The sequence below is a fragment of the Molossus molossus genome, unplaced genomic scaffold, assembly GCF_014108415.1.
Source record: "Molossus molossus isolate mMolMol1 unplaced genomic scaffold, mMolMol1.p scaffold_m16_p_13, whole genome shotgun sequence".
In the NCBI taxonomy this organism is placed as follows: Eukaryota; Metazoa; Chordata; class Mammalia; order Chiroptera; family Molossidae; genus Molossus; species Molossus molossus.
The window spans coordinates 36,152,998-36,178,866 of record NW_023425348.1 but is presented as its reverse complement, the minus strand read 5'-3'; the positions used below and the strand labels follow the sequence as shown (position 1 = coordinate 36,178,866).

The 25,869-nt window shown below is 37.0% G+C and overlaps 1 protein-coding gene across 4 annotated transcripts in view; it reads right to left on the bottom strand.

Moving 5' to 3' along the window:
- The window catches only part of DLG2 (discs large MAGUK scaffold protein 2), a 1,351,614-nt gene that overhangs the window by 432,715 nt on the left and 893,030 nt on the right, over window positions 1-25,869 (bottom strand). For 2 of the 4 annotated variants that reach the window (XM_036258408.1, XM_036258403.1), the window contains one exon: window positions 4,152-4,307. The exons of the other annotated variants lie outside the window; for them this stretch is intronic. In XM_036258408.1, coding sequence (XP_036114301.1) covers window positions 4,152-4,307 — 156 coding nt within the window. The remainder of the gene's footprint in view (window positions 1-4,151; window positions 4,308-25,869) is intronic. 4 annotated transcript variants of the gene reach the window in all.

The following is a 25,869-nucleotide window of genomic DNA, read 5'->3' as shown; positions in this document are numbered from 1 at the left end:
CAGAGGTAGCTCATATCTTAATCTGAAACAGTAATTGCTGTGTCAATATGTGCCTGCTTCTGAAATATACTGGAAATTCTCAAAGGCTAGGCATTATTTTAAACATTTTCTTTGGTTGGCTTTTTCAGTTTATATCCTTGTAAAAGTTGTCTTAATATAGTTATCTTGCACTTTGTCAGAGCTTGATAAATCTTGGTTGAATGAATTGATGCATACATTCTTATAATATCATTTTCAGGACAGAATATTTCCAAATTTTAGCAAGAGTAGATAAGACGGACCCATGAAGGGATTGGGTTCCTCATCATTACTGGAGTTTGGTCAGGGCTTGTTTATCTAATTCTAAGTTCTCATCCACCTCTGCGATTCTATGTTATTTATGTTAAAACAGTGAAAAAATCAAGTGATGGTGTCATGAGCGGAACTAGAATCCTTGAACTTGTAAAAGAATATATTGGCCCCATTTCAAGAAACATCTGCTTCAGAGACATTTTCCATTGAAGAACAAGTAAAAAATCTCTGAAAGAAATTTCTCAGTCTTCATGAAGAACTGACAGTTACCTAATGAATCTATAATGTGGACACTGACCATCAAGATCATTTAAGGGAAAAGTATAATACACAAAGTGAGCCTCTCATGTGTTCTTATTTGTTTACACTTGGATTCATTTATTCATGGAGTTGTTTTATGTACCTACTGAGAACTGAGTAAAGATAGCTTGAACCATGACCTGTTCCTGGAACAGATGTCTATCTGTTTGTCTGCCTGATGATGTTATTTCTATGTTTATTCAGTCACTCAATAATTGTGAGCTCCTGCTGTGCCAGGCACTATGCTAAATGTTAAGGATATAGCAGCTCACAAATCAGACACGATTCCACTCAATGAGCTTACAGCATAGAGTGTAAAACAGGCATTCAGTTTAAAATCACATAAATAAATGTACAATAATAAATTGCTTGAGTCTTATGGAAAAGAGAGAGAGAATACAACAGGGAACCACACTTGCTCTTTCAGAGAGCTTCTCCAAGGAAATGTAATTTAAGTTTAGATCTAAGATGACCAGAAGTTTACCAGGCAAAGAGCTTTCCAGTTTGAGGAAAGAGCATGTGTGAAGCACTTGAGACAGGAGGAGATTTGGTGCATTTTGTGAATGTAAATAACATGGTCAGCAAAGGGAAGATGTCTCTGAGGCAGGCAGGGTTGAAATCATGCATAGCTTGGATGCTCTGTTAATGAATTTGCATTTATACTAATGCAAATGGAGAGAAATAGATTTGATCTGTATTTTTACAGATCACTTTGGATGCACTGAGAATAAACCAGGAGGGCAATAATGGAAGTGGTGAGACCAATCAGGAGCTATTATAGATGGGAGATGATAGAGGCTTTGATTAAAGTGGAAATAGAAGTAGAGAAGAATAAATAGGTTTGAGGTACACTTTGGAGGTAGAATCAATAGGCCTAGAAGATTGATTAATGATGGATTAGAGGGAGAACAAGGTGTTAAGTATAATTCTCAAGGTTTTGGCTTGGACAATGGGGTAAATGTATGTGCCATTTACTGAGTTGGGAAGCATGAAAGGGGAGCAAGGTGGGGTGAAATCAAGAATTTTAGTATCAGTGTACTGGTGGTAACACAACTAAAATGTGTGTGTGACTTTATTTTCTAAAAGTGAAGAATACAATATGCAAAGAGGAAAGAAAAAGGGGGACAAATAAGGAGACAGTTTGAGTAAATACAAAATAAAATTCCCAAAGGGGTGATGGAAGGTAGGGGTAGGGACTGAATGCATCTCAGGATTGCTGAGGGTGTGCAATTTGAAAACGACATATTTGACATTATACTGTAATTTTTTAATTTTGGGGAAAAAAAACCATGTTCATAACACAGATTATAGAAAGTAAACTAAAAAGAATCCTATCTGGTGGGTATACACAAAAGGTAGACCGTATCACCTGCTTATTGGCTTCAGTGAGTTTTTATAGAGGGATGCATCAAAATCCCCAATGGAATGCAAGGAATGTATCATTTATGTTCATCATAAAAGAGCACAGGTTAAAGAAAAAATGTATTGACACCCAGCCAGAAGAAGGGAGATGAGAAGGCAGGATATAAACAGAGAAAGGAGAGTAAAGGAGAAATGGGTGGAGACTTTTTCCAGCAAGCAAAACATCTCTGCCATCATGCCTGTGCCGATGCAGGTGCTAATGGTCAGCTGGGTTTGAATCCCAGCCCTTTCACTTATTAGTGGATGCTCTTGAGCATGTCACGTAACTTCTCAAGCCTCAATTTTCTCATTTTTTAAAAATGATAATGATAGCATCTACCTCATAAGGTGATTGTCAGGGTTAAAAGAAATAACTCATAAGAAGTGCTTCACAGAATGCCTGGCACAGAGGAAGAGCTCAATAAATGTTAGCTGCCTTTCTGTAGTTGACTGTAGATGCATAATGACTAGAAAGTAGTTGTAGGTGTGTGTACCTTCTCACTTCCCCTTGCCTATGGTGACTTTGCTCTCTTAGGTTCAAAACTGTATAATTCACTGTATCAAAAAAAGTTTTTATGATTTGTTAAAAATATAGGAGGATATAATTAATATTTATAAGGCATTCTAAAATATTATTAGGATTTAATTATTGCAAATTAGTGGGAATGCCCCATCTGACTACATAGCCAAAAATATGTCTTCTCATTTATTTCTAGAAATGTTAGATATCATTAAAAATTTGCTATTTAACTCCTTAGGGAGTTCAGTAATTGACTTCCAAACTTATTCTTTGAAAATACCAAAAAATAGAGATAATGTTCTGAGATCCTCTTGATATATTCTTTTTTTTTTTTATTTTTATCCTCACCCAAGGACATTTTTTCATTTTTTTTGTTCAGGTAGAGTGGGAGGGAGAGAGAGGAACAGAGAGAGAGAGAGAAACATTGATGTGAAAGGAACACATTGAGTGGCTGCCACCCGCACGACCGACCGGGGCCGGGGACAAACTGCAACCGAGGTATGTGCCCCTAGCGGGAACCGAACCCGGGTCTCTCAGGACCTCAGGTCAACGCTCTAACCGCTGAGCCAAACCGACCAGGGCGATATATTCATTTTTTACTTTAAATCCATAAAATCTATATTTTCTTAGCCCTATCAATATTATGAAGACATATAAAAATATCCTATCTTAAAAAAAAACTATGTGAGCATCCCATTGTATCTAGGATCTCACAATTGAGGTCTCTCAATTTAAAATGAATTGGAACTACTTGTGGAACACTGGATTCTCTTTTCGTTTCTGCTCTTATCTCTCTCTGACTTTGGTTCCTATGTAAAAATATAGTTTTATTATTTACCATACATATGCTCTAGAATATTAATGCAAAATTACGTTCAAGCTTTAGATTTAGAACAATTTGTTTACAAAATTATGAAAAGACTCAAAGCATTCTAAGGTAAAATCTGGAGTCCACATTTATTAGCGATACCATACTGAGGGCAATGCCTTAACTTCTTTAAACTTTGTTTTATATATATATAAATAACTAATAATGGGAGTTACTAAATAAGAGAATATATGTAATTACCTCACTTGATATCATACTGTGACAGTTAAGAATAAATTCTTTGTGGTTAGATAGAACCAGCTAATTATATAGTTTTGGACAATTTGTTTAGTGGACCAAAGATTCAGTTAAATGATGGCACTAACTTAACTTTTAATGAAAATATTAAATGGTGATAATTGTATCTACTTCTTAGGCTATGTTATGCCTGGAACATAATAAGTGTTTACTAAATGTTATCCAAAAATATACTTAATAAATGTTCTATTTTATCCTCTGATTGAGGGAAATATTGCTACTTAAATTTCAAAACTAATTCTTCAGGAAAAATGTAATACCTTATTAAAAATGCATGGGAACCAAGAACATTGGAGCATCATGCGAGCATGTCTGAGTGCTCTGTGAACACACCAGGAAACAAACAAGGCAATGTCCTTAATTCCTCCCATTGCACCAAGGGGGCAGGACATCTCTCCACCTTGAGGAAGATGTCGAGTGCAAGAGAAGTGAGCAGAGGCGGATGCCACCCATTCTCTCACGGGGGAAGCACATGCAGTTCGAGAAGATGAAGTGAGGAAGCGCATGCAGTACCTGGTCATCTCAGAGTCAGGGAGCAGGCCTAGGTGGTAGTGGGGGTAGGGAGCTGAGAGAAGGAAGCTTTTGTCACACTCAACGGGGGAATAGTGCCTGGGAGAAGCAGGCTTATCACATAGTTTGTTCACAGTGCTGTAAACTGGTTCCGGAGGCCTGGTGATACAAGAGGAAGAGAAAATGTTGCATGGTTAGCACACATACCGACCAACTGTGTACCTAGTAGCATTTCACCATATGCAAAAGTAGAAATCCAAAACAATGCTATGGGCTTCCTAAGGCCTAAGTTAAGAGTCTTTTAGGAAACAGGATCTCTGGTTAGAAATGGGAACTTCAGCTCACATTTGGCATGACGAAAATTCATATGCCAGATACCTCAGTAATGTAATAATCAATCTATAAATTCCATGCCTTTCTGGATAGTCCAGTCTGAAACACCACACCTTGGGATTGTCTGACATGGCTTCTTTTAAAACTTCAGTCTTGTCCTAAATGTATACTTTACAAAGACGTTCATTCCTTGACCATTGTGGCCTAGACATCCTGTTATTTTTCGTACCACATATTTCACTTTATAATATTTTTTCTCAGTATGAAATAATCTTCCTTGTTGGTTTGTTTTGTTTAATTTATTATTGACACTGCCGCTACACCATAAATTTTATGAAGACAGAGACTTCATTTGTTTTGTTAGCCACTAAAATAGAGTCTGGGACACAGTCCACATTCTATAAATATTTATTGAATGCCTGCATAAATAAATGTATGCATACAACTTTTCACATATATTGCAATTTTTTAGGAGGGGATTTGGGGGTCGGGTGGATTATATTGACCTTACCTAGGAATCTAATAGCTTGTATGATCTAGGTGTTTCTTCTAAATACTTATTTGTAGACTATCCCCCAACAGTTAATTTCATAGCGTTTTCTACAAATAGGATACTGATTTCAGTAAAATTTCTATTAAATGAATTAATATAGGGATACTGAAACATTATCTAAAGTAGCAACATTTTTATAGTTATAACTTACAACCATACATAATATGAAAAGATAAATTGTACCTATAATTTTTGGTCAAAGATCCATGTACTAAAAAGTCCTTGATTATTAAAAAAAAATAATAATAATCCCACAGCTCTATTCCCCACTTTTAACATATCTGAAATTGCTACCAATATCTTCCACTTAAGGTAAGAACTGAAAGATATAAATGTAAATGGAAGAACTATCTAGCAGCCTGGGTCACAGACCCAGGAAGAGTAAGCTTGACTGAGAAGGTAGGAACAGATCAGGGAACAGGGCTGAGAACACCCTTTGGGGCCACAAGGCCCCAGAGGCAGCAAGTGGTGGTCTCATGCCTGAGCAGAGGTCCAGGGAGTGTAGGCGGCAAACTCTGTGAAGACACAGTCCATGCTTCTGTTGCTCTATCCTCCAACACGGCCCCTAATGTATAATAGGTGCTCAATCAATGCTTCCTAAGCTGATTGAAGAGGGAGAGCAGGGAGGAAAAAAGAACAAGCAAAGTATTAAGAGCAAACTTTACCTAATTTATAATATTGTCTTCAGCCAGTCTTGGCGCAGACACACTGTCTAGAGAACTGGATTCTTCCCTAACACAAAGCTTTCCACCTCACAGAAAGAGATGTCTTGATCTGTTTATTCTGTGCAACACTGTGGAGGGGCTGAGGATTGGGTAGGAGAAATTCAGAGGCCTATTTTGTCCTCCAGAATAATGATCTCAGTGATAGAATGAGGTACTTGACAATAGAGTCAGCTTGTTCTATCCCAGTGGCTAATATGGTAATACTGAAAAATAGAATTTAAGGTTTCTTAAATGAGATAACCAAAATTGTTCTTACTTTAGGGAAGTTGGAATATATTTAGTTAAGTACTCCATTTTCAGAAAAACCTAGCAAGTTTATAAATTTCTGTTTATCAGTTATACCTACATACAATTTGGTAAACACCAGACCTTAATAAAGGCAGCTGCAAACATTCTTAAAAAGCGTTTTCTTAAATCAGTATTTATAATTCACTTTGTGTGAAATGATATAAAAGGAAAGCTACTTTCTGTTAGCTAATGAAAAATGTCTTTCAAAATAGTCAGATTAGAGACTATTTGTGATTTGGGGAGAGCCTGTTTTTGCTTCATTGATATGTTCAACTTTATGAAGATATGCACACATTTCTCATGGTCTTGGAGACAGAAAGACCCGCAACGCTGATCAGATAAAGAAAGTCACCTTGGGAGATGACAGTCTTTTCTGCACCTAAAATGTGCCTGCCCACACAAAAATTCAGCTTGAAAGGGCTTTGTATTAACGAGCTGCATAAAGATCAATCAAACGAGAAATGAGGGAGCATGTACAAGTTCTCTGGGAATTACTCTGGGTAGGTTATCACAAGGTTGACTCCCAAACATCCATGTACTCCTTTTTCTTAGTAATAGAAACCCAATTTTCCACTTGTCACTTCTCCTGTAGTAAAGACTTTATTTCTTGGCCTCCCTTGTAGACAGATGTGGCCCATGAAGATGTTCAGCCCAATGTGATTTGAACAGAAAGGTTTCATGAGACTACTGAACTGACTGCTTCAAGGGAAGCTGATTTTGTTGGTACCCCTGCAATTTTGCTCTCTTCTACTGCCTCTCTCTCCTGACCTGGAATCGATGCATGATGGCTGGAGCTTCAGTGGTCATCTTGGACCATGGAGCAGCCTTGAGGATGAAAGCAAACATCACTAGTAGAGTATAACATCAGAGCCTGTGTCACTGAAGATATAGAGTGACGCTACACCACCTCTGGACTACATACCTCTGGATTTCTTTTGTATAGGATAAAAAGAAACTACCTTGTTTAAGCTAGTGTCATTGTTTTTGTATATAAACAGGACCTACTATTAACAGACACACTCTTACGAAATGTAAGACCATTAATCTAATACAAAGAAATAACTCTAGATAGGGTCTGCCACAAGGTGCTGATACATTTAATTACGCCACAGTTTCATCTAACACCTTCTGTATACACAGAAAAAATATAAAGAATGCTTTTTTTCTGACTATAAATTTAAAGTGTATGACTATTTAGAGAACTCACTGCATCTTTGTTCAAAAATATTACATATATAACGTGGTAGCAAGTCTAACCTGCTGGCACAGGGCCTAAGAATAAAGGAACTGATGACTTCTTTTAGGCCATAAAACATTTTCATGATGATGTCATTTCAGTAACATTGTACTTTCTGCCTAGGAGGGCTGATTCAATTTTCTTAGTCTGATGTTGACTCGACAGACCAAGAAAATGATGTTACCAATTTTCCCCTAGTCCTTTTTACCTCAGTAGCACTATATTTTGAGACAAATGATCAGAATCAAAGCTGGCTAATACATATCTTAGGGGAAAAAATCCCTACTTAAATTGTACTCAACTAAATCAAGGGAAAATGTTTTACTCTCTAAACACTATAATAAATTCAAGACAAAAAAAACGAAGCCTTGTATATTGCACACTGTTGAATTCTTGAGACTTTTATCTGCGTCTTTTGGAACCATCTTATGGGTGTAATATTATTTTATGACTCATGAGTTTAGCAGATTTGGTATTTGGAGGAAACTTAAATATATTAGATTTTAGAAAGAAGCCCTTATTTCTTTGCCTACTGTCACTTCCAGAATTGTTTCATAGTGGATTGATTCCTTGCCTAAATATCAATATTCATGATTCATACACAGCCTTGTCAATGCAGAGCTACAGCTACTGATATTGCAGGCTCATTTTTACCTATCATTCAGTCTTTCATTCCTTCTCTATTTATTTCCATGTCATTTCATAAGTCACTGGCTAAAGAACAGATGTATCAAATACAGTTTCTTTTCTTGAGAGAACAGTTGTTATATCAGAAGATGGGTGGAAAAAAACATTAAAAATAAAACCACTCGACAAACTTGACTAAGCCTTGTTGCAATAATGACAACATCCTCTTGCAATCAAACAACTAAATTAAAAATGTCAGCAACAATAATCAAAACAGCATGGAAATGGCAGAAAAACCAACAAGCAGACCATTAGAGCAGAATTGAGAGCCCCCAAATAAACCCACATATATTGGGGCAGATAGTTTGTGACAAAGGAGCCAAAACATACAAAGGAAAAATGAAAGCCTCTTCAATAAATGGTGTGGGGATAATTGGAAACTACATGCAAAAGGACGAAACAGGACTGTTGGTCACCATACACAAAAATTAACTAAAAGTGGATCAAAGCCCTAAATGTAAGACCTGAAACAATAAAATCATAAAAGAAAACAAAGGTACTAAACTTCTGGACATTGGTCATTGAGAGGATTTTATGCATTGGATCTCACAGGCAAAAATAAATGAATGGGACTATATCAAACTAAAAATCTTCTGCACAGCAAGAGAAACCATCAACAAAAATAGTCAACCATCAGAATGGGAGAAGGTTTTTGCAAACAACACCTCTAATAAGGGGTTAATATCCAAAATAAATAAAGAACTCATACAATTCAACAATAAACAAATAATCCAATTAAGACATGGGCAAAGGACTTGAATAGGCACTTCTCCCAAAAATGACATACAAATGGCCAACAGATATTTTATAAAAAAAATTTTTTTCTTTATTGATTTTAGAGAGAGAGGAAGGGAGAGGGCGAGAGAACATGGACTGGATGCCCCACACTGGGGATCAGGCCTATAACCTGGGAATCGAACTGGCAACCTCTTAGTGCATGGGTCAGTGCTCAACCACTGAGGCGCACTGGCCAGGCACCAACAGATATTTTAAAAGATACCACTTCACATCTGTTAGAATGGCTATTATCAACAAGACAAGTAATAGCAAGTGCTGGAGAGGTTGTGGAGGCAACCCTCATTCATTGCTGTGGAAATGTAAACTGGTACAGCCACTATGGAAAACAGTATGCAGTTCTTCAAAAAATTAAGAATACAGTTACCATATGAGCCTTCAATTTCTCTTCTGGGTATCTACCTGAAAAATTTCAAAACATATATTCATTAAGATATATGTACCCCTGTGTACACTACAGCATTATTTATCGAGGCCAAGACAGAGAAACAACCAAGTGTCCTTCAATATATGATTGGATAAAGAAGATGTGGTACATATGTACAATGAAATACTACTCAGTCATAAGAAAAAGTGAAAAATCGACATTTATGACAACATGAATGGATCTTCAGAATATCATGGTACACAGAATAGGTCAACAACCTACAATATCCCTCACATGTGGGATATAAAACAGAAAGCAACAAATAAACAAAACAGACAAACAAACAAAAACCCATAGACACAGACAATGTATGGTGTGCCAGAGGGGAAAAGGAATGGAGGAAGGTAGAAAAAGGACAAGGTGGCCCGGCAGGTGTGGCTCACTGGTTGAGCATTGACCCATGCATCAAGAGGTTGCCGGTTCGATTCCCAGTCAGGGCACATGCCCAGGTTGTGGGCCCAATCCCCAGTGTGGGGCATGCTGGAGGCGGCCAGTCAATGTTCTCTCTCATCAATGTTCCTATCTCTCCCTTCCTCTCTAAAAAATCAATAAAGGAAAAAAAAGAAAAAGGGCAAAGGGGATCAAATATATGGTGATGGGAGGACATTTGACTTTGAGTAGTGAACACAATGCAATATGCAGATGATGCATTATAGAACTGTACGTTTGAAACCTATAAAATTTTATTAACCAATGTCACCCCCAAACATTTTATAAAATTTAAAAAATGTCAGAGATAATCTCCTTTCAAGTAGTATAAACTGGGTTCATATTTGAAGATTTCTGCCTGCTAGCTTCATTACAACCCTAGAATTCTAGCATATATTATATGCTATCTAGGCCCCAGTACAATACCCAGTAGGTAGGACAGCAAGCCTGGTCTGAACATAGGGGATGGCACACAGTTGGAATTTGAGGAATGTTTCCTTGAATGAATAGAAAATTTATTTATTATTATTATTTTACCATTCTCCATTGAGAGAAATGAGAAAAGAAGCCCTAAATTATTTTGAATATCTTAGTGAGGTTTAAAAAGTTAGGCCATCATTAATTCTCACAGATTATACCGAACCGAAACCCCAATGTTTTCAATTAGAAGTGACAGCTTTGAGTACTTGGTGTGCATGGTCTGTCTACTCTCAGAGGGATGGGCTTCATGTATGTGCAAGTCTGGGTGTCACAATACCTGCCCCCAGTTACTATGAGAGTCACCCCATGGGCATGGGGCTCCTCAAAGATGTCTCAGCCCTGAGTTCCAGAAGGCCTAAAGCAGCACTCAGCATTCTTAGTATTTTCCCGCAGTTTTACTCTGTGATCTCTCTGACAGACAGAAAAGTAATGCCAATTTGTGAGCTGTCACGGGGATCTGGGTGGCAGATACAGACGCCACCATCACCTCCAATTACTCAGTAAAGAAGTGCCATGGGAAATGGCTGGCAGCAGTGTGAATCAGCCAGTCAACACTGAAAGGGCCTTTTATTTTATTATATAAACCTCCAGAGTCACCTAGGTCAGAAGATAATGAATATGTAAATCCAATCTGAGGTGCTTACTGTCCCTCTTCATTCTGTGGATGTCCCCAGAAGAGAGAAAAAGGAGAGATTTCAGTGGAATCTTTAAGTGAATTTATAAACAAATCATTTATCTTGTTGTCCACTTATTAGGGGCCAGAGATAAATGGCTTTATAGTCTCCAGTGCTGAGCCATCAGCATATATTTGCATATCGATGGGTTTATAATTACAGGCTCTTGTAGCATGTAATTAGCACGCCCTGGCCCTCTGTGATCTCTCTTCTCTAAACTCCATTAGCACTTGCTATTCTGTTTCCTTGGCATTTTCTTTTTAAAAAATTTTTATTCATTTTTAATTGTTTCAAGTATTACAGATGTCCCTCCTTTCCCCCCATTGACCTCTTCCTCCCTGCTCCTATCCCCCTCCTACTTTCCCCATATTATTGTCTGTGCCCATTGGTTGTGCATATATGTATATAAGTTCTTTGTTTTATCTTTTTCCATTCCTTCCTGTGCCCCCACCCCCATCTCTCTGAGGTTTGTCAGTCTGTTCCCTACTTCCATGACTCTGGATCTATTTTGGTCAACAGTTTATTTTGTTCATGATATTCCCTAAATAAGTGAGATCATGTGGTACTTGTCTTTCTTTGACTGGCTTATTTTGCTCAGCACAACACTCTCCAGGTGTTTCCATGTCATCTCAAAGGGTAAGAGATATTTCTTTTTTACAGCTGCATAATATTCCGTTGCGGAAATGTACCACAGCTTTTTTATTCACTCATCTACTGATGGGCACTTGGGCTGTTTCAATTACTGGTCCATAATATTGCTATATTAGAGGGAGGTGTATCATTTAATTCCATTCTAAGAAAAACTACCTTGCCTGCAAACTACCTTTTCATTTGCTCAACTTGACTTCAACCCAACTCAGTCCTCCCCTAGCCAAGGTTTCTTATACTAGGATTGGGCTCCTGATTTTGTAAATATGACATATATGGATACTAGGGGAATAAAAAAAGCTAGGCCAATGGGATTCTCCTGTGGAATATGAATAAAGAGTAAGAAAAATTAATTATCAGCTGGTAGCACAAGGGAAAAACACACAGATGTAGAGGGTAGCTGTAGCTGTGTCCACTAACCACAGAGCATCAGAGTGAAGCTCTTCCAAATTTGGTCACTAAGGTATCTAGAGGTTCCTTGAATCTAATCTAACAGTCTGTATTCATTCTTTAAGGTGGCCATTATGACTCATGCTATTGAATTTCTCTGCTGGTTCCCATGTGACATTAGCTATATAATGAAAATAAACCTCCATCTCCCACCCTATTCCTTTATAGGAGCTTAGGTCAGATCTCTTGCTTGTAATCAATAAAATGAAAATAAAACAGGCACTTTATTTTTACTCTCGCTTTCAGATCACCTCAACTAGACTATGCCACTCAAAGACACAAGAAACCTTGAACTCTTATGTAATCCCATAGTACCTGAGATTCTGTCTTTATAATTCTGATATTTTATTCATTATGAATTATTTTATTTTAATTCTATTATTTAAATTATTATTTTAATTACTGAGTTTTCTGATGCCCCCTTAAATGTTGTGTCTGCCATACTGACCTCACCTTCCTCACCTTAATCCCAGCCCTGTCCCAAAGAGAACAGATGTTTAACACAATGATTACAATGACAATGACGGTGACTGTAAATACTCATCTGTGTAGGACCTGAAAATACAAGGTCAAAGGAATATGACTCCCTTCTCTTAGAGGTTAACAGCAAGAGTGATTCACACTTTGAGTTTTTCCTTAAAGTGAGTCACACTTTGAGTCCCTCCATTAAAAGGACTGCTCGCAAGCCCTCAGGCAGTCTCGGGGGAGCCCTCACCTCAATGTGCTGTCCACAATGTGTAGTTCTCAGGGCTCTTTATTTTCTAGACTATTAGCTCATAGGGGATCAGGACCAAATCTCATTTATCTTTGTTTCTCCATCGTTTTCCTGAATACAAGAATGTATGAATGAAGCATTACCACGGAAAAGAAATAAAGCTGTGACAGAAAAAGTGATCAGTACTTTTTATTCTCTCTTGCTGAGCTAGAACTAAAATGAAGAACCCAAAATTGCAATAGGAAGGATTTGGGTTATATGTTTGTATGACTTTCACCATAAATCTTTCTGTCTTATAGACTGATATGGATAAATCTATAAACCATTCTGATTCTCCAACTCTCAAATTTCTGTGGCTTTCCTTGGCTGCTCCAAAGAAGGAGGGAACATCTAACCTCATGATCCTATGGAAGCAGGACATAGGACCAAGCTATATTAATGAGGGCAGCTGGGATGCCAAGGGCTTGAATCCCTAAGTTTCGAGCATATTGCCTGACATAATTCAGAAGAAAAGTGTTTTAATCTTATGGGAGTGCCTCATGCTCCTTGTCATAAATAATATACTTTTTTTTTTTTTTTTTGCCAAGGATGTCTAGAAGCAAGCACAAGAGGACTTAATTCCAGGCCTGAGATAATAGGTGTTAAAGGTGGAATTTTGGGAAGTAACTAGAGGATAAAAGAGAATACAGGATGAGGCTGGGAACCTTGTGGCTCAACATGTGACTCTGACGTGAAATGATAATAAGGATTAAGGAAGAGGCTGACTTTTCTTTTTTTTTTTTTTATCCTCACCTGAGGATATTTTTCCATATTTTGTACAGACAGAGTGGGAGGGAGAGAGAGGAAGGGAGAGAGAGAGAGAAACATCGACGTGAAGGGACACATCGAGTGGCTGCCACCCGCACGACCAACCAGGGCCGGGGACAAACTGCAACCGAAGTACGTGCCCTTAGCGGGAACCGAACCCGGGTCTCTCCAGACCGCAGGCCGACGCTCTAACCGCTGAGCCAAACCGGCTAGGGCAAGGCTGACTTTTCTAACACTGAACTTGAAGCAGAAAATTGTTCGTCATTTGATGAAGATGCTATCAGAAACTTAAAAGTATGAAATAGGGAAATCTGAGGAATGGATTCATCTAGATGATTTGTAAGAAGCCCATTCATCCCCTTAATTCTAAGCACTGTCAGATTGGGCCCCCAAGGACTTCCACCAGGGCACTTGGAGTAGATCCCTATTTGCACCATACTCACTGAGCTTTCCCAAAACTTGCTTCTACATTTTACTGATACTAAAAAGCTTCCTCTATATACCAGCAAAGTTGTGAACTGTACTATTATACACAGAAGTAAATTATTATGCAATAATGAGGTGACTACAAAGAACCAGAGCTAGGTTTGGATTCTGGCTCTTCCAAATTCTACCCTGTGTGATCTGCTGTTTCTTAACTTCTCTGAGCCTCAGTATGTGCGCCTGTAAAATGGGGATAGTAATATTGGCCTCAGGGTGGCTGTGAGAAACAGGAAGAATACTTGTAAAGCACCCAACTCAGCATATGACACTCACTGTGAGCTCACTCAATAGCATCATTTTTGCTCAGGCACTCACATTCACAGGGATGCACAGCTTTTGAGAATATTGGTCCCCAGTTAGGCAGTTCACACATGAACACTTTATTGTAATGTGAATTCTCTATAAGAGGGTTGAGCAAAGTAAGTAAGAATCAGTGGATTTTAATAACGGTGTTTTCTAAAGACTCACTTTTGTTCCCCAGATTGAAAAGGTCATTGATCCTCTATCATAGCCATGGAGATTGATGCTCACTTTTTCTGAACTTCTCAATTATTTTCTTTGCCTCTACTAAGATATCATCCCCAACTCGAACCCCTAATTTGTGCCTGCACTTGCACAATAATTGGCTTTCCTGTATGGCTCACAGGTGTGGAGTCATATCCAATTGTTGGGCTCTAAGTAATTTGTTATTAATGTAGTCTATGCACCGTAATCTTCAAATATTTACTTTTTAGAAATAGAAATTAGGATTGATTTACCATTTCCTCTATATAAACATCACTCTCAATTATATTTTGCTATGTTTGCTTATTGAGGAGAAAAATGGCAGAGTGAGAGCTCACCACATGAAGTCATTTAGAAAGTTTTGAATTATTAAAATGCTTTATTTTCTCAAAAAAAAGTTTGGGTTTCAACAAAATTGAGCCCTGTCATGATAGTGAATTATAAATGGTTCATGGAGTGTCTTCTTGGAATAAGAAGTTGAAAGTCAATGGCCTTGGCAATGGTGATTGTAACAGGTTTATTTCCAAAGTAAGGATGACTGTACCTAAGTATTAGGTGTGTATCCAGCTGTAGTAGTATATATTTTTTTAAAGTTTTTTTTTTTTTTCCTTTGTTGATTTTAGAGAGACAGGAAGGGAGAGAGAGATAGAAACCTCGATGAGAGAGAACACCGAGTGGCTGCCTCCTGCATGGCTCCCACTGGGGATTTGGCCCACGACTTAGGCATGTGCCCTGACAGGGAATTGAACTGGAGACCTCTGGTGCATGGGTCGATGCTCAACCATTGAACCACACCGGCCAGGCTGTAGTAGTATTTTATGGCATTCTGAAAGATACTTCAACAAATATTACCCACGATGCATAGGGTCAGTATTATGGCCACACGAAGGCCTTTGAGACAGGGATTTGAATTATTTAAGGAAGGTTCAATATGTCCAATCATAGTGTTTGAACTCATACTTTTGTAAACCTAATTTTAAGGTTTGTTGTGTTTTTTTGTTTTTTTTTTTTTACTGAAATCATAGGATATAACAAATCTATCAAAAAAGCAGGTTATCTAGTATTTGATTAAAAAGAAAATTTTAAGCAAAAATGAAATCACATAAAAGAGGAGAGTTTTGACTACATAAAAATTTAAAACCATTGAAATAAAAAATCTCATAAACAAGCAACAAGCTGAGAAAACATCTGCTCAAATATGTTTATCAATGTTTTAAAAATGCTCTTGTAATTCAATGTGCAAAACCATAAACTTTCAATAGAAAATAGACAAAGGCTGTTAGCATCGATCACAAAAGAGTAAATACAAATGACAAATAGACACACAATATAAATGTTTCATCTCACTAGGAATACAAGTAATGCAAATTAAACCATATATCTCCCTTGCCTATTAAAAATAATAAAATGTTTTAAAATAGACAAATCACAATTGAGTTGTGGTTTGGTGAGATGGACACTCACACTGCTGGTCTATGGAGTGTAAAATCCCTTTTACAACATTGCAAGAAAGCAATTTGGCAATATGGTCCAGGAGTTTTAGAAGTAATCCTGCTCTCTTGTTCAGTAATTCTACCACTAGTGTGCAATACTAAGGAAAAAATTAAAAAATATGGACAAAGGTTTCCACAGAAACTCTTGTGATTTGTTATGAGAGCAAAATACAACACATCAAAATGAAACAATCAAAATGTCCAACAAAGAGACAAAGTATAGAGCATAATCTATATCCATTAACATTAATGTTCATAAACATTTTAATGATATAGGAGACTACTTTATTTTATAACCTGGAATAAAATGGAATACAAAATTGTATATGGAGCCATGGGAACAGTGGGAGGTGTGTAAGCACCTACTTTTCTTATTATTTGGGGAGGGACTGAACTAAGGTGATGTAAAAGGAAACACAGTGGAGAGTAAGGTTCCCAGTGCAGAATTGGGTGGGGTAAAAGAGGGCTTTCTAGGAAGTGGTGATAAACAACACATGCAAAGTTAAAGAGCAAATCTGAAAACATTTCCGTATAGAAAGTTTGTTAAAGGTAGGTAGGTTGTGAGTACAACTCTAATATCCACTGGTGGTGAAAAGCCATGGAGGTTAGTGCTCTTCCCATTGAATGACATTAAAGGAGTTCAATCACTGTGGCTGTTCATTTATATATTCATTCATTCATTTCATAAATATTTATCAAAGGCCTACTCTGTACCAGGCTGAGAGAGGCACGAGGTATACAGTAGTGAATATGATAAAATGTCCCCTCTGCTCATGGAGAAAACATTTTGAATGCAAGGAAATTTGATTGCAAGGCACAGACTTATTCAAGGTACTTCAGGTAATAGGACATATGTGCATAGAAACGAATAAAAAGCCGAACCATTAGAGTCAGGAAGAGGGAGATCCAAGAAGCCGAATCTTTGCTCTGGAGCTTTCCCATCAAGATAATATCTTTTCTCTTTGTGCTACTTCTTTCTACCCACCCCTTTCTATAATACTGATTTATAAATAACATACATATTCTCTACCTCTTAGTTTCTGCTTCCTAATAACATCAATTTGCATATGACTCACAATGAACCCTCTGGCCTCCTTTACATCATGACCTATTAGCTTCACTTTTCATCGCTAGTTGCCTCGTTTGGCCTGCTTTTCAATAAAAATTCTAAGAGAGAATTTGATCTAATTCATTTTTGAGTAAACCACATCATTGGTCACTGGTAGCCTCTGGATTGACATCCTTTGGGTCAAGTACACACCCTGTGCATTTAGGTCTAGTTAGGGGATTAGCCACCTTATCCTTCTGGGTTTGAGGTGAGCTGGATATTCCACGGGTATGCTTAGATTTGGTCTGTGAGGTAACTACCTACATCTCTATATTCTCAGCTAGTACTATTCAAAGATGGTATAGAGAAAAAAAACAAGGCCGTTCCTTTTGGAGAAAAATTTTAAAGCAACAAAAGAGAATAGTTTGAATGATAGAATATGGAGAATGTTAAAAAGGCTCCCAAAAGAAGATCCAAAGCTTAACATCTTCTAGGGGTTCTTTCTGCATATCATGGTGTTAAAATGTAATATTACAGAACAGAAACTCTGCCTCTACAAAAATCATTTTCTTTCCTCAGAGGCTCCAAGATTATTTATATGATAACATCTAAACTAAAGGTTTCCAAATCTGATAGGGTCCTAAGTTTTAAAATTCACACCTACGTAAAAAATTTTGAATACATTTAGTCGAATCATAGCTTCTAAAATAGAATGAAAATGGTAATCCCACTATATTCTCCTGTATGCCAATTTTAAATGATGGATACAGACTCTATAGAGGAGAAAACCATTATGCGTTTACCTCAAAGAGAGCTCAGCTTGAATGATAGCAGCTCCCTAGAAGGAAAAATAATGCTCAAATTCAATTCTCGACATATCAACAGGAAGGATGAGGTGGCTTTATCCAAATGGTACACTATCCTCTATTTCATGCAGCTATTCCTATCTACTCCTCTAAGACAGTTATTGCAGGCAGGTTATGAAGATTGCCTGCTGGCCAGAAGGAAGGATAAGCCATCCATCAGGACAAGAGATCACTGTAGCACTGCCTTGCTCTCCTTGGAGAGGACTCCTTGCACTTCTATGGGATTTCAGATGGAGACTCAGACTAAGGTCATATATTCCCTGGAGTTGATGGTTTACATCCTTTTAAATGTACACATATTGGTTCCTTCTTCCAGCCTTATATTTTAGGAAGTTCCTGTGAATGTATGTCTAAGTTCCCTGTTTCTGGCAGGGTCTCACTCCTACTTTCCCCAGAAAGCTTTCTGAAGTACACCTGATTGCAGATTCTTCTCTTAACTCTCACACAGTGTATTCTTCATGATTTCCACTTGGTTTTGTACTTTGATGTATTTTAAATAATAATAACAACAACTAGCATATATGTTGGGAACCTGTTAAGAGGCAGGGCCTGTATGACATATGCTTTACATATCATATATCATGTAACCTTCCCATCAATCCTAAAATGCATATATAATACTATTATCTGCAAGGCTTAGCACTACCTTGCTCCTCCTCACATAGTTGGCTTGTTAGTGGTAGGGCTGGGCTTTGAACCCAGGTTGTCTGGCTGCAAAGCCAGGGTGTGCAACCATTACGTTTTATTTTTTGAAACTCTTTTTCCAGCATATAGTTTCCCTCAAGGATCTAACCATATTTTGTGTTCATTTTGGCAATTATTTTGAAGGTAGCAGAGGACAGATTAAAGAGAGCAAGCTGTGAGTCTGACCATCTAGATTCAAGTTCTGAGTCATCACTTACAAGCCACGTGATCTTGGGCAATGTGTTTTCCTCTATGCTTCCATTTCTTCCCCTGTGAGCAGGGACAGTGCCTACCTCTGAGGGCCTTATGAGTATTAGATGAACGGATACTTGAATAGCACTTAGCACAGTGCTCGAGAGATGTCCTCGAACTTCGTGGCTGTGAATTTATTCTTAAGAGATAATTTCCCGAGCAAATAAAAATATAGGATACTCAGTTAAATTTGATTTTCAGGTGAACAATGAATAGTTTTTAATGTAAATGTGCTAATATTACATGGGCAATATTTATAACTAAAAGCTTATTTACTGTCAGTGTTTAAGTAACATTTAACTGAGTATTGTCATTTTATCTGGCAACCAGCTGGCCCTGTATGTTGGGGGCTTCCTGGCATTGCCAGGACTCTGCCTGCCAGGATATACATTCACAATATGGGACAATTTACTTCGTTACTCTGACTCTTCTTTGGGTTTGCTTCATTCATTTACATCAGCAAATATGCTTAACTTAATTTGGTATTCCCCATTGTCAACAGTGTATCACTACATCTTATGCCCAAATTCATGTCTCTCCCCAAATCTACACATAAGCATGCAGATATATAATTTTTAAAACAACAATTTGATTTAGATCATGTTACATACATTATTATGCGATTGCTTTTGCTTTTAAACTTTACATCATATATTAGATATTCTTCCACATCAGTACCCAGAACACCTTCTACCTTTTCTCTAATAGCTGCAAAGACCCTCTTCATACATCAGTGGTATGAACGGCTGAACCTATGACCCGGAAATCCCACTTCCACTAATCTGTCCTACAAAGTTGAGTACAACAGTTGTGCATAGAATGTAATTGTCACATAGTTTGTAAAAGCAAAACACTGGGCAAAAAACATATGTTCATCAGTATTGAACAGACAAGCATTAAAAACACGGCCGTGGGAGACTTGATGACATGGAAAAATATTCATGATATATTATTAAGTGGAGAAAGCAGGTTAAAATAGTATATATAGAGTTTGATAGTATACAGTTTGGTAAATAATAAAAATATAGAGTACTATCCCCGTTTTATGTAAGAGGTGATGAGGAAAAAAAGAGTTTGGAAGCATACTCCAGGGAATTTGCTGAATATCATTTCTGGGAATCATGTCTACATAAAAATTTTATTTTCTCTCAATATTACATGTTTTTTGAATGACTTTTAAATGACATAAAAGATTGTTCATCATATAAGCTGAGAGATAAAAAGCCATAAACTGCACCTGTAGTTTGATGTCAATTTTGTGAGAAGTGTATCTGTATGTCTATATGTACTTTTGGGAAAGTCAATGAAATGTACTTCACAGTGCTTTCTGAATAATAAATAATTTTTATTTCATTAATATACTTTATTTTAAAATAGTTTTAAAATAAAATATTTTAATAGTTTTTAAAATATTTTTTTTCTATTCCAGAGGACTGTTAGTGACTTGTATTGGATCTTGTTTAATTCAACCCCAAAGATTTACAGATTCACAAACAACTCAGAGATAGAAAATGTAAGTTTTCCCATGTTAGGGCTATTTTTTTCTTTAATAACGAGCAACTGTTATTTCTCTGTGATGCACAGGTACTAACAAGGCATTATAAGTGTGTAATGTAGCATTATAACTGCTTATGACTAAGAAGATGGCTTAACTGTCATCACCATATTGACTATTAAATTTGTCAGAATCTCAAATGTTTTTAGTTATGAAAATATATTTATTTACTAAGAAGATTCCAGTTAAGGTTTAGTCTACTTCAGACAAGTTATGTGCTAGTTAAAATTCTTTTGTACAAATGATGACAAATGAAGACTCTTTTTTACTAATGCATCTACTCATTCATTTAACAAAGATTTACACACCTAGAAAACATACAGAGAGGCTATGAACATTGGGGAAGAACATGAGCTTTTGGGCTATAAGACCTGGGTTTAAATACTGTTCTGCCACATACATAGCTGTGTGACTCCAGAAAATTGCTTAAATTATCTGAATCTTGGCTGCCTTATCTAGAAAATGGTTTACCTTAAAATCTACCGTATAGGACTGCTATGAGACTAAATGAGATACAATATACAAAGCTGTCACAAATCACTTCCACATGGTAGTACTCAGTACATAACTATTTTTATGTACTGTTTCTTTGTACTGATCTAGGGGATGTGGAAGATAAAAATGTGATCCAGATGTAGATTCTTTCCTCAAAAACTTTGTCTTGGAGAGAGAGGGTGTGTGTGTGTGTGTGTGTGTGTGTGTGTGTGTGTTCAATAGAATAAAGCTAAAACTGGTTAAGTGTGATGGGAGGAAAAAGTAGACTGTCTTAGGAATTCAAATGAAGAGAAAATGACATCCAACATGGAGAATTAGGGAGAATCTTATGAGCAGGTATCATTGGAGCTGGACCGTGAAACACAGATAGGATTTGAACATGTGAACGTAAAGAGAGAGAAGGCTGGGTGAGCACATGTTTGTTGGAGGGTGGTGTAAGAGCAAGCAGGGCAGCTGGTGAAGCTAGTTAGTTATCTGGTTAAGTTGGTTGGACAATGGAGACATTAATAAGTGGAGATATGCCTGAAAATATGACAGTGTATAACTTATGAACCCATTTATAGCAGAGCTTACACTTGAATGGACAAAATATACACTCTCAAATCTTGGGGCTATTGAGTATATTATATATTTTAGAAAATTTACAGATATTAAGTTTCCTAGGTGGTAACACATTTCGTTAAAACACAGACCAAATTTGAGTCCCAACTCTACTACTTATTAGCTGTGGAAATTTAGACAAGTTACTTAATCTTTCTGATGTTCAGTCCTATACAATTTTGATGGACATGACAGAACCATTTTAAAAATTAATAGAATAAAAGTATCCAAATGATTTATCATAGTGCTTGGCTTTGGAAGAACTCAGCTAATATTAATTGTACTCCCCACATTCACCAGGCTATTCTGACTACAGTACCTCCCAAACCTCTTCTTTCTCTCTGTAAACACATTTTGTGGAAAATCACACCTATGTTCCTCCTGTTTATGCTCTGAGGAGTTTTAAACAGGATCTCTCCTTGTACACTATTGGCCAAAGTATTTCCAGCAGGTGAGTAAGAGCACAAATTACCCAGAGGGATGCGATGATTGGCCTTGAAGTCATGTGGGGAGAGGACTCCTGGCCTATCTTTAAGATTCAGAGAAGACTGCTTTTTGTTTTTGTTTTGCAATCCCAACTGGACCAGTATATCCAATGGAAATGAAAGCTTCTATTACATTTCTCAAATGAAAGACTAGAATGAAGATACAACAATAATGAAACCAAATGGAGGAGAATTTTTAAAAAGATTATCAATAGAGCTGAACCTTTCATTTACTCTATCTAACCAATCTCATATAGATTCAGTGGATGGGAGAAATGTTAGAACCATGCATTCTGATCACAGTTAAAATGGCTATCAGGCAACAAAACTGCATAAAGGTCATAATAAAACACAGATACAGTGAAAAGTAATGGTCAAAATATCAAAGAGCTAATGGATTCCATAGGTTTGTGTCAAGAATCTCAATGTCAGTTCAGGACACCTCAGTGCCAGAGGGTGCGATGCAGAGGGAAAGGATGTGGGCGGAGGTGGAAGAGGGCAAAGGGGTGATAAATGGTGGCAGAAGGAGACTTGACTTTGGGTGGTAAGCACACAATACAGATGTGTGTGTTTTTTTTTTTTTTTTTTGGTACACTTGAAATCTGTATGGTTTTATTAACCAATGTCACCCCAATAAATTCAATAAAAAAATCTTGATGACAGCTCAGGATACCTCATAGGCAGCAGGGTGCAATGCAGAATATGGAGCTTAATATCATCCTATAGTCTTCTCTTTTGTCCACATGCAATGTTCTGTAAAATCTACATACATGACTTGCCTGAGCTCTGGACCTGGATTTTTTGAGGCAGCAAGGTAGGAAAGGGAAGTGATTGAATGTAAGTTTCAATAACAAAGGATCCCCAAATTTCTCAGTCGCTATTTGGTCACATACATCAATCGCCTTTACTCTTCACAGCAAGAAACTTTCAATGGTGATTATTACTTATAGGTTACATAACTCATCCAAGGTCAAATGGCTAGTAAGTGGTGAACCTAGAGTTATTCTACTCCAATATCTCTGCTCTTAACCCAGATGCTACCCTACTTCTGGATTTTGGGTTCTGAATTTGCCACTCACTTTCAACTGGTTGTAGGGGAAATTATAGATTATCATCACGGGTTTTCAATTTGTTAAATAGGTATAACAACATTTCTCTGCTCATGTTGTATGAGGCTATAGGAATTAAATGAGAAACAGAAATGTATCTGTGCAGTACTAAACAGCCATCAGGGTTTACTAATACTATTAAAATTCAGAGCAAGGCCTCACATAATTGGCTTTGAAATCTCTGGCTATCACATTTATTTCAGCTGTTTCATTCTGCCTTCATCCTCTGTCTCCAGATGATAAATGAGACTTTAGAAAAAGATTAGAAAGGGAAAAAAGACATAAAACAGAATATGGGGCTCCAGTGGATCAGCTGACAGAATTTCCATTAGGATGCAGTCCCCATGAGGAGAAGACTCCCATTGTTCTACTTCAAGGTCAATATAATTGAAAAATATCTGGGATGAGGGTTGATATTTAAATGTTTACCCAGAGGCACATACACTCCCAGGAACTGCTAAGTGCTTTCCATGAAGACTTAAAATGTTCATTAAGGCATTAAGGACTGAACCCTTGCCTGAAACTGCACCATCCAGGAAGCCTCACTTCTTCTTGAGAAAAGCTGATTGCCTACCCTGAATAGGCTGTAAGCATTGCTGGGAGGAGGCAATGATATAATACTTTAGTTCTACTTGTATGGACCAAACAAACCAAGACTAATTTGAAGCACAGAGAAGATTAGAAAAATCTTAACGCTAATAATGCTGCTCCATGTGTTGTAGCAGAAAGAGCCAGACTTTGGAGTTAGTTTAAATGGTGATCCTTTATATAGGAGCTGCATGAATGTTAATACTGTGGTCAAAGATATGGATTCTGGAGCCAGTCTGACTGTGTTGTGATCCCAGCTTTGCTAATTAATAGATTCCGACTGTTTAATCAGAATCTCACGTGGTTGCCTTATAGCAGCAACGCTCAACATTTTTCATCTCATGGCACACACAAACTAATTACTAAAATTCTAAAATTACTAAAGTATATTTTTTGCTGATCTGACAAAAATAGGTATACCTTGGATTCATTTACACTGGACGGCTATTGTTGTGTTTGTTGTTGTCATTTTGACAATTTAAGGAAAAAAAGGTCAATGCCCCTGACTAAATAGTCAGGTATTGCATGTTTTAAAAATTCCTGCAGCACACCAATTGAAAATCACTGCCTTATAGACATCATACATTTAACATTTCCAAAAACAAACCCTTGATATTTGTCCCCTGTCTAAGTCTTCCCCTTCTTAGTAATAACAGCTTCACTCTGCTGTTGCTCAGGCCGCAGACTCTGCTGTCAGCCCCCACTGTAGTTTAAATATACTGCTCTCTTGTCTCCTGGCTTGCATTAGTTCTGACAAGAAACCTATATTTATTATGTTCCTCTCTTTATAATGTCTTTGGGCTTGGTTGAGACTCTCAGACCAATAGGATCATAATTTTCAGCAAATGTTGAAAAATTATGACTATTTGGTACTCCAAAGTCTGCTTAATCTGGTGCCACAAGTTACTATAATTTTTAAGTCTTTTTACTCTGTTTTATTGAATAGGTTCTATTGCTATGCTCGGAAGTTTACAATTCTTCTGCAGTATCTTTTGTGATATTAATTTGCACTTCAGATACTATATTTTCATCGCACAATGTTTACTGAAAGTTTATTTTATATCTTTCATTTCTCTCCTTTTCATTTACATGCCTTCCCCTACTTTTTGAGAGATTGACCATATTTTTAATAGCTTTTAAAATCTTCTTGTCCACCAGTTCTATCATCTCTGTCATATCTTCATCTGTTTCTGTTGGTTAAATTTGCTCTTGAATGGGGATCATATTTTTCTACAGAAGGAAGGTTGAGGACAAACATCAGAGTTTTTTTTTCAGAAATGTTCAATGTGTGATGTTTATAAGGCAACCAACTGAGGTGCTGATTAGTCAGTGGGGATCTAGGCATTTATCTTATAGAAATCTATAATCAAGAGATGGGGTCAGAAAGATTGTACAAGCATTATATGTAATAAGAAAATTCTAGAAACAAATAAATGTCCATCAATAGGAATGTAGTTGAGTAAACTATGATACCTCTATATTATACAGCTACTAAAAATGTGTTTTTAAAGACTATTTAAGAACATGAGAATATGCTCTAATTATAATATTAAATTGAAAGGAAAAAACCCACTATATATAGTATGGTCTAAATTTTATGAACAAATATACAGACATAGAAAAAACTAACAAATGTAACAAATATTAATAATGATTATCTTTCTGTAGTTAAGAGAGTACTTTTTATTCACTTTTCTTCATATTTTGTTATTTATAACTTTTCCATAAATAGATATTACTTTACAATTAGGTAAAATGATAAAATGAGGTAGAACTTGTTAGAAATTAGAATATAAGTCTTTGGTAAAAGATGGTAAAGGGGGCATAAATGGTGATGGAAGGAGATGCACATTGGGGTGGTGAACACATAATACACTATACCTATAATGTATTATAGACTTGTACACCTGAAACCTATATACTTTTAATAACAATGTCACCTCAATAAATTCAATAAAAATAAATAAAAGAATATAAGCCTTTGGAATGAATAATTGTATCCTACAATTTCCTTACATTCTGTTAAGGCAATCATTAATGTTAATATGGTAGCCCTGGCCAGTTTGGCTCAGTGGCTGGAGCATTGGCCCACGGACCAACGAGTCTCAGGTTCAGTTCAGTCAGGGGAACGTATCTTGGTTGCGGTTCATCCCTGGCCCTTGTCAGGGTCGTGTGGGAGGCAACCAGTCAATGTGTGTCTCTCACATCGATGTTTCTCCTTCTCTCCCTTCCTCCTACTCTATCTGAACAAAAATGGAAAAATATCCTCAGATGAGAATTAAAAAAAATTAATATGATAACCTCACTCTCA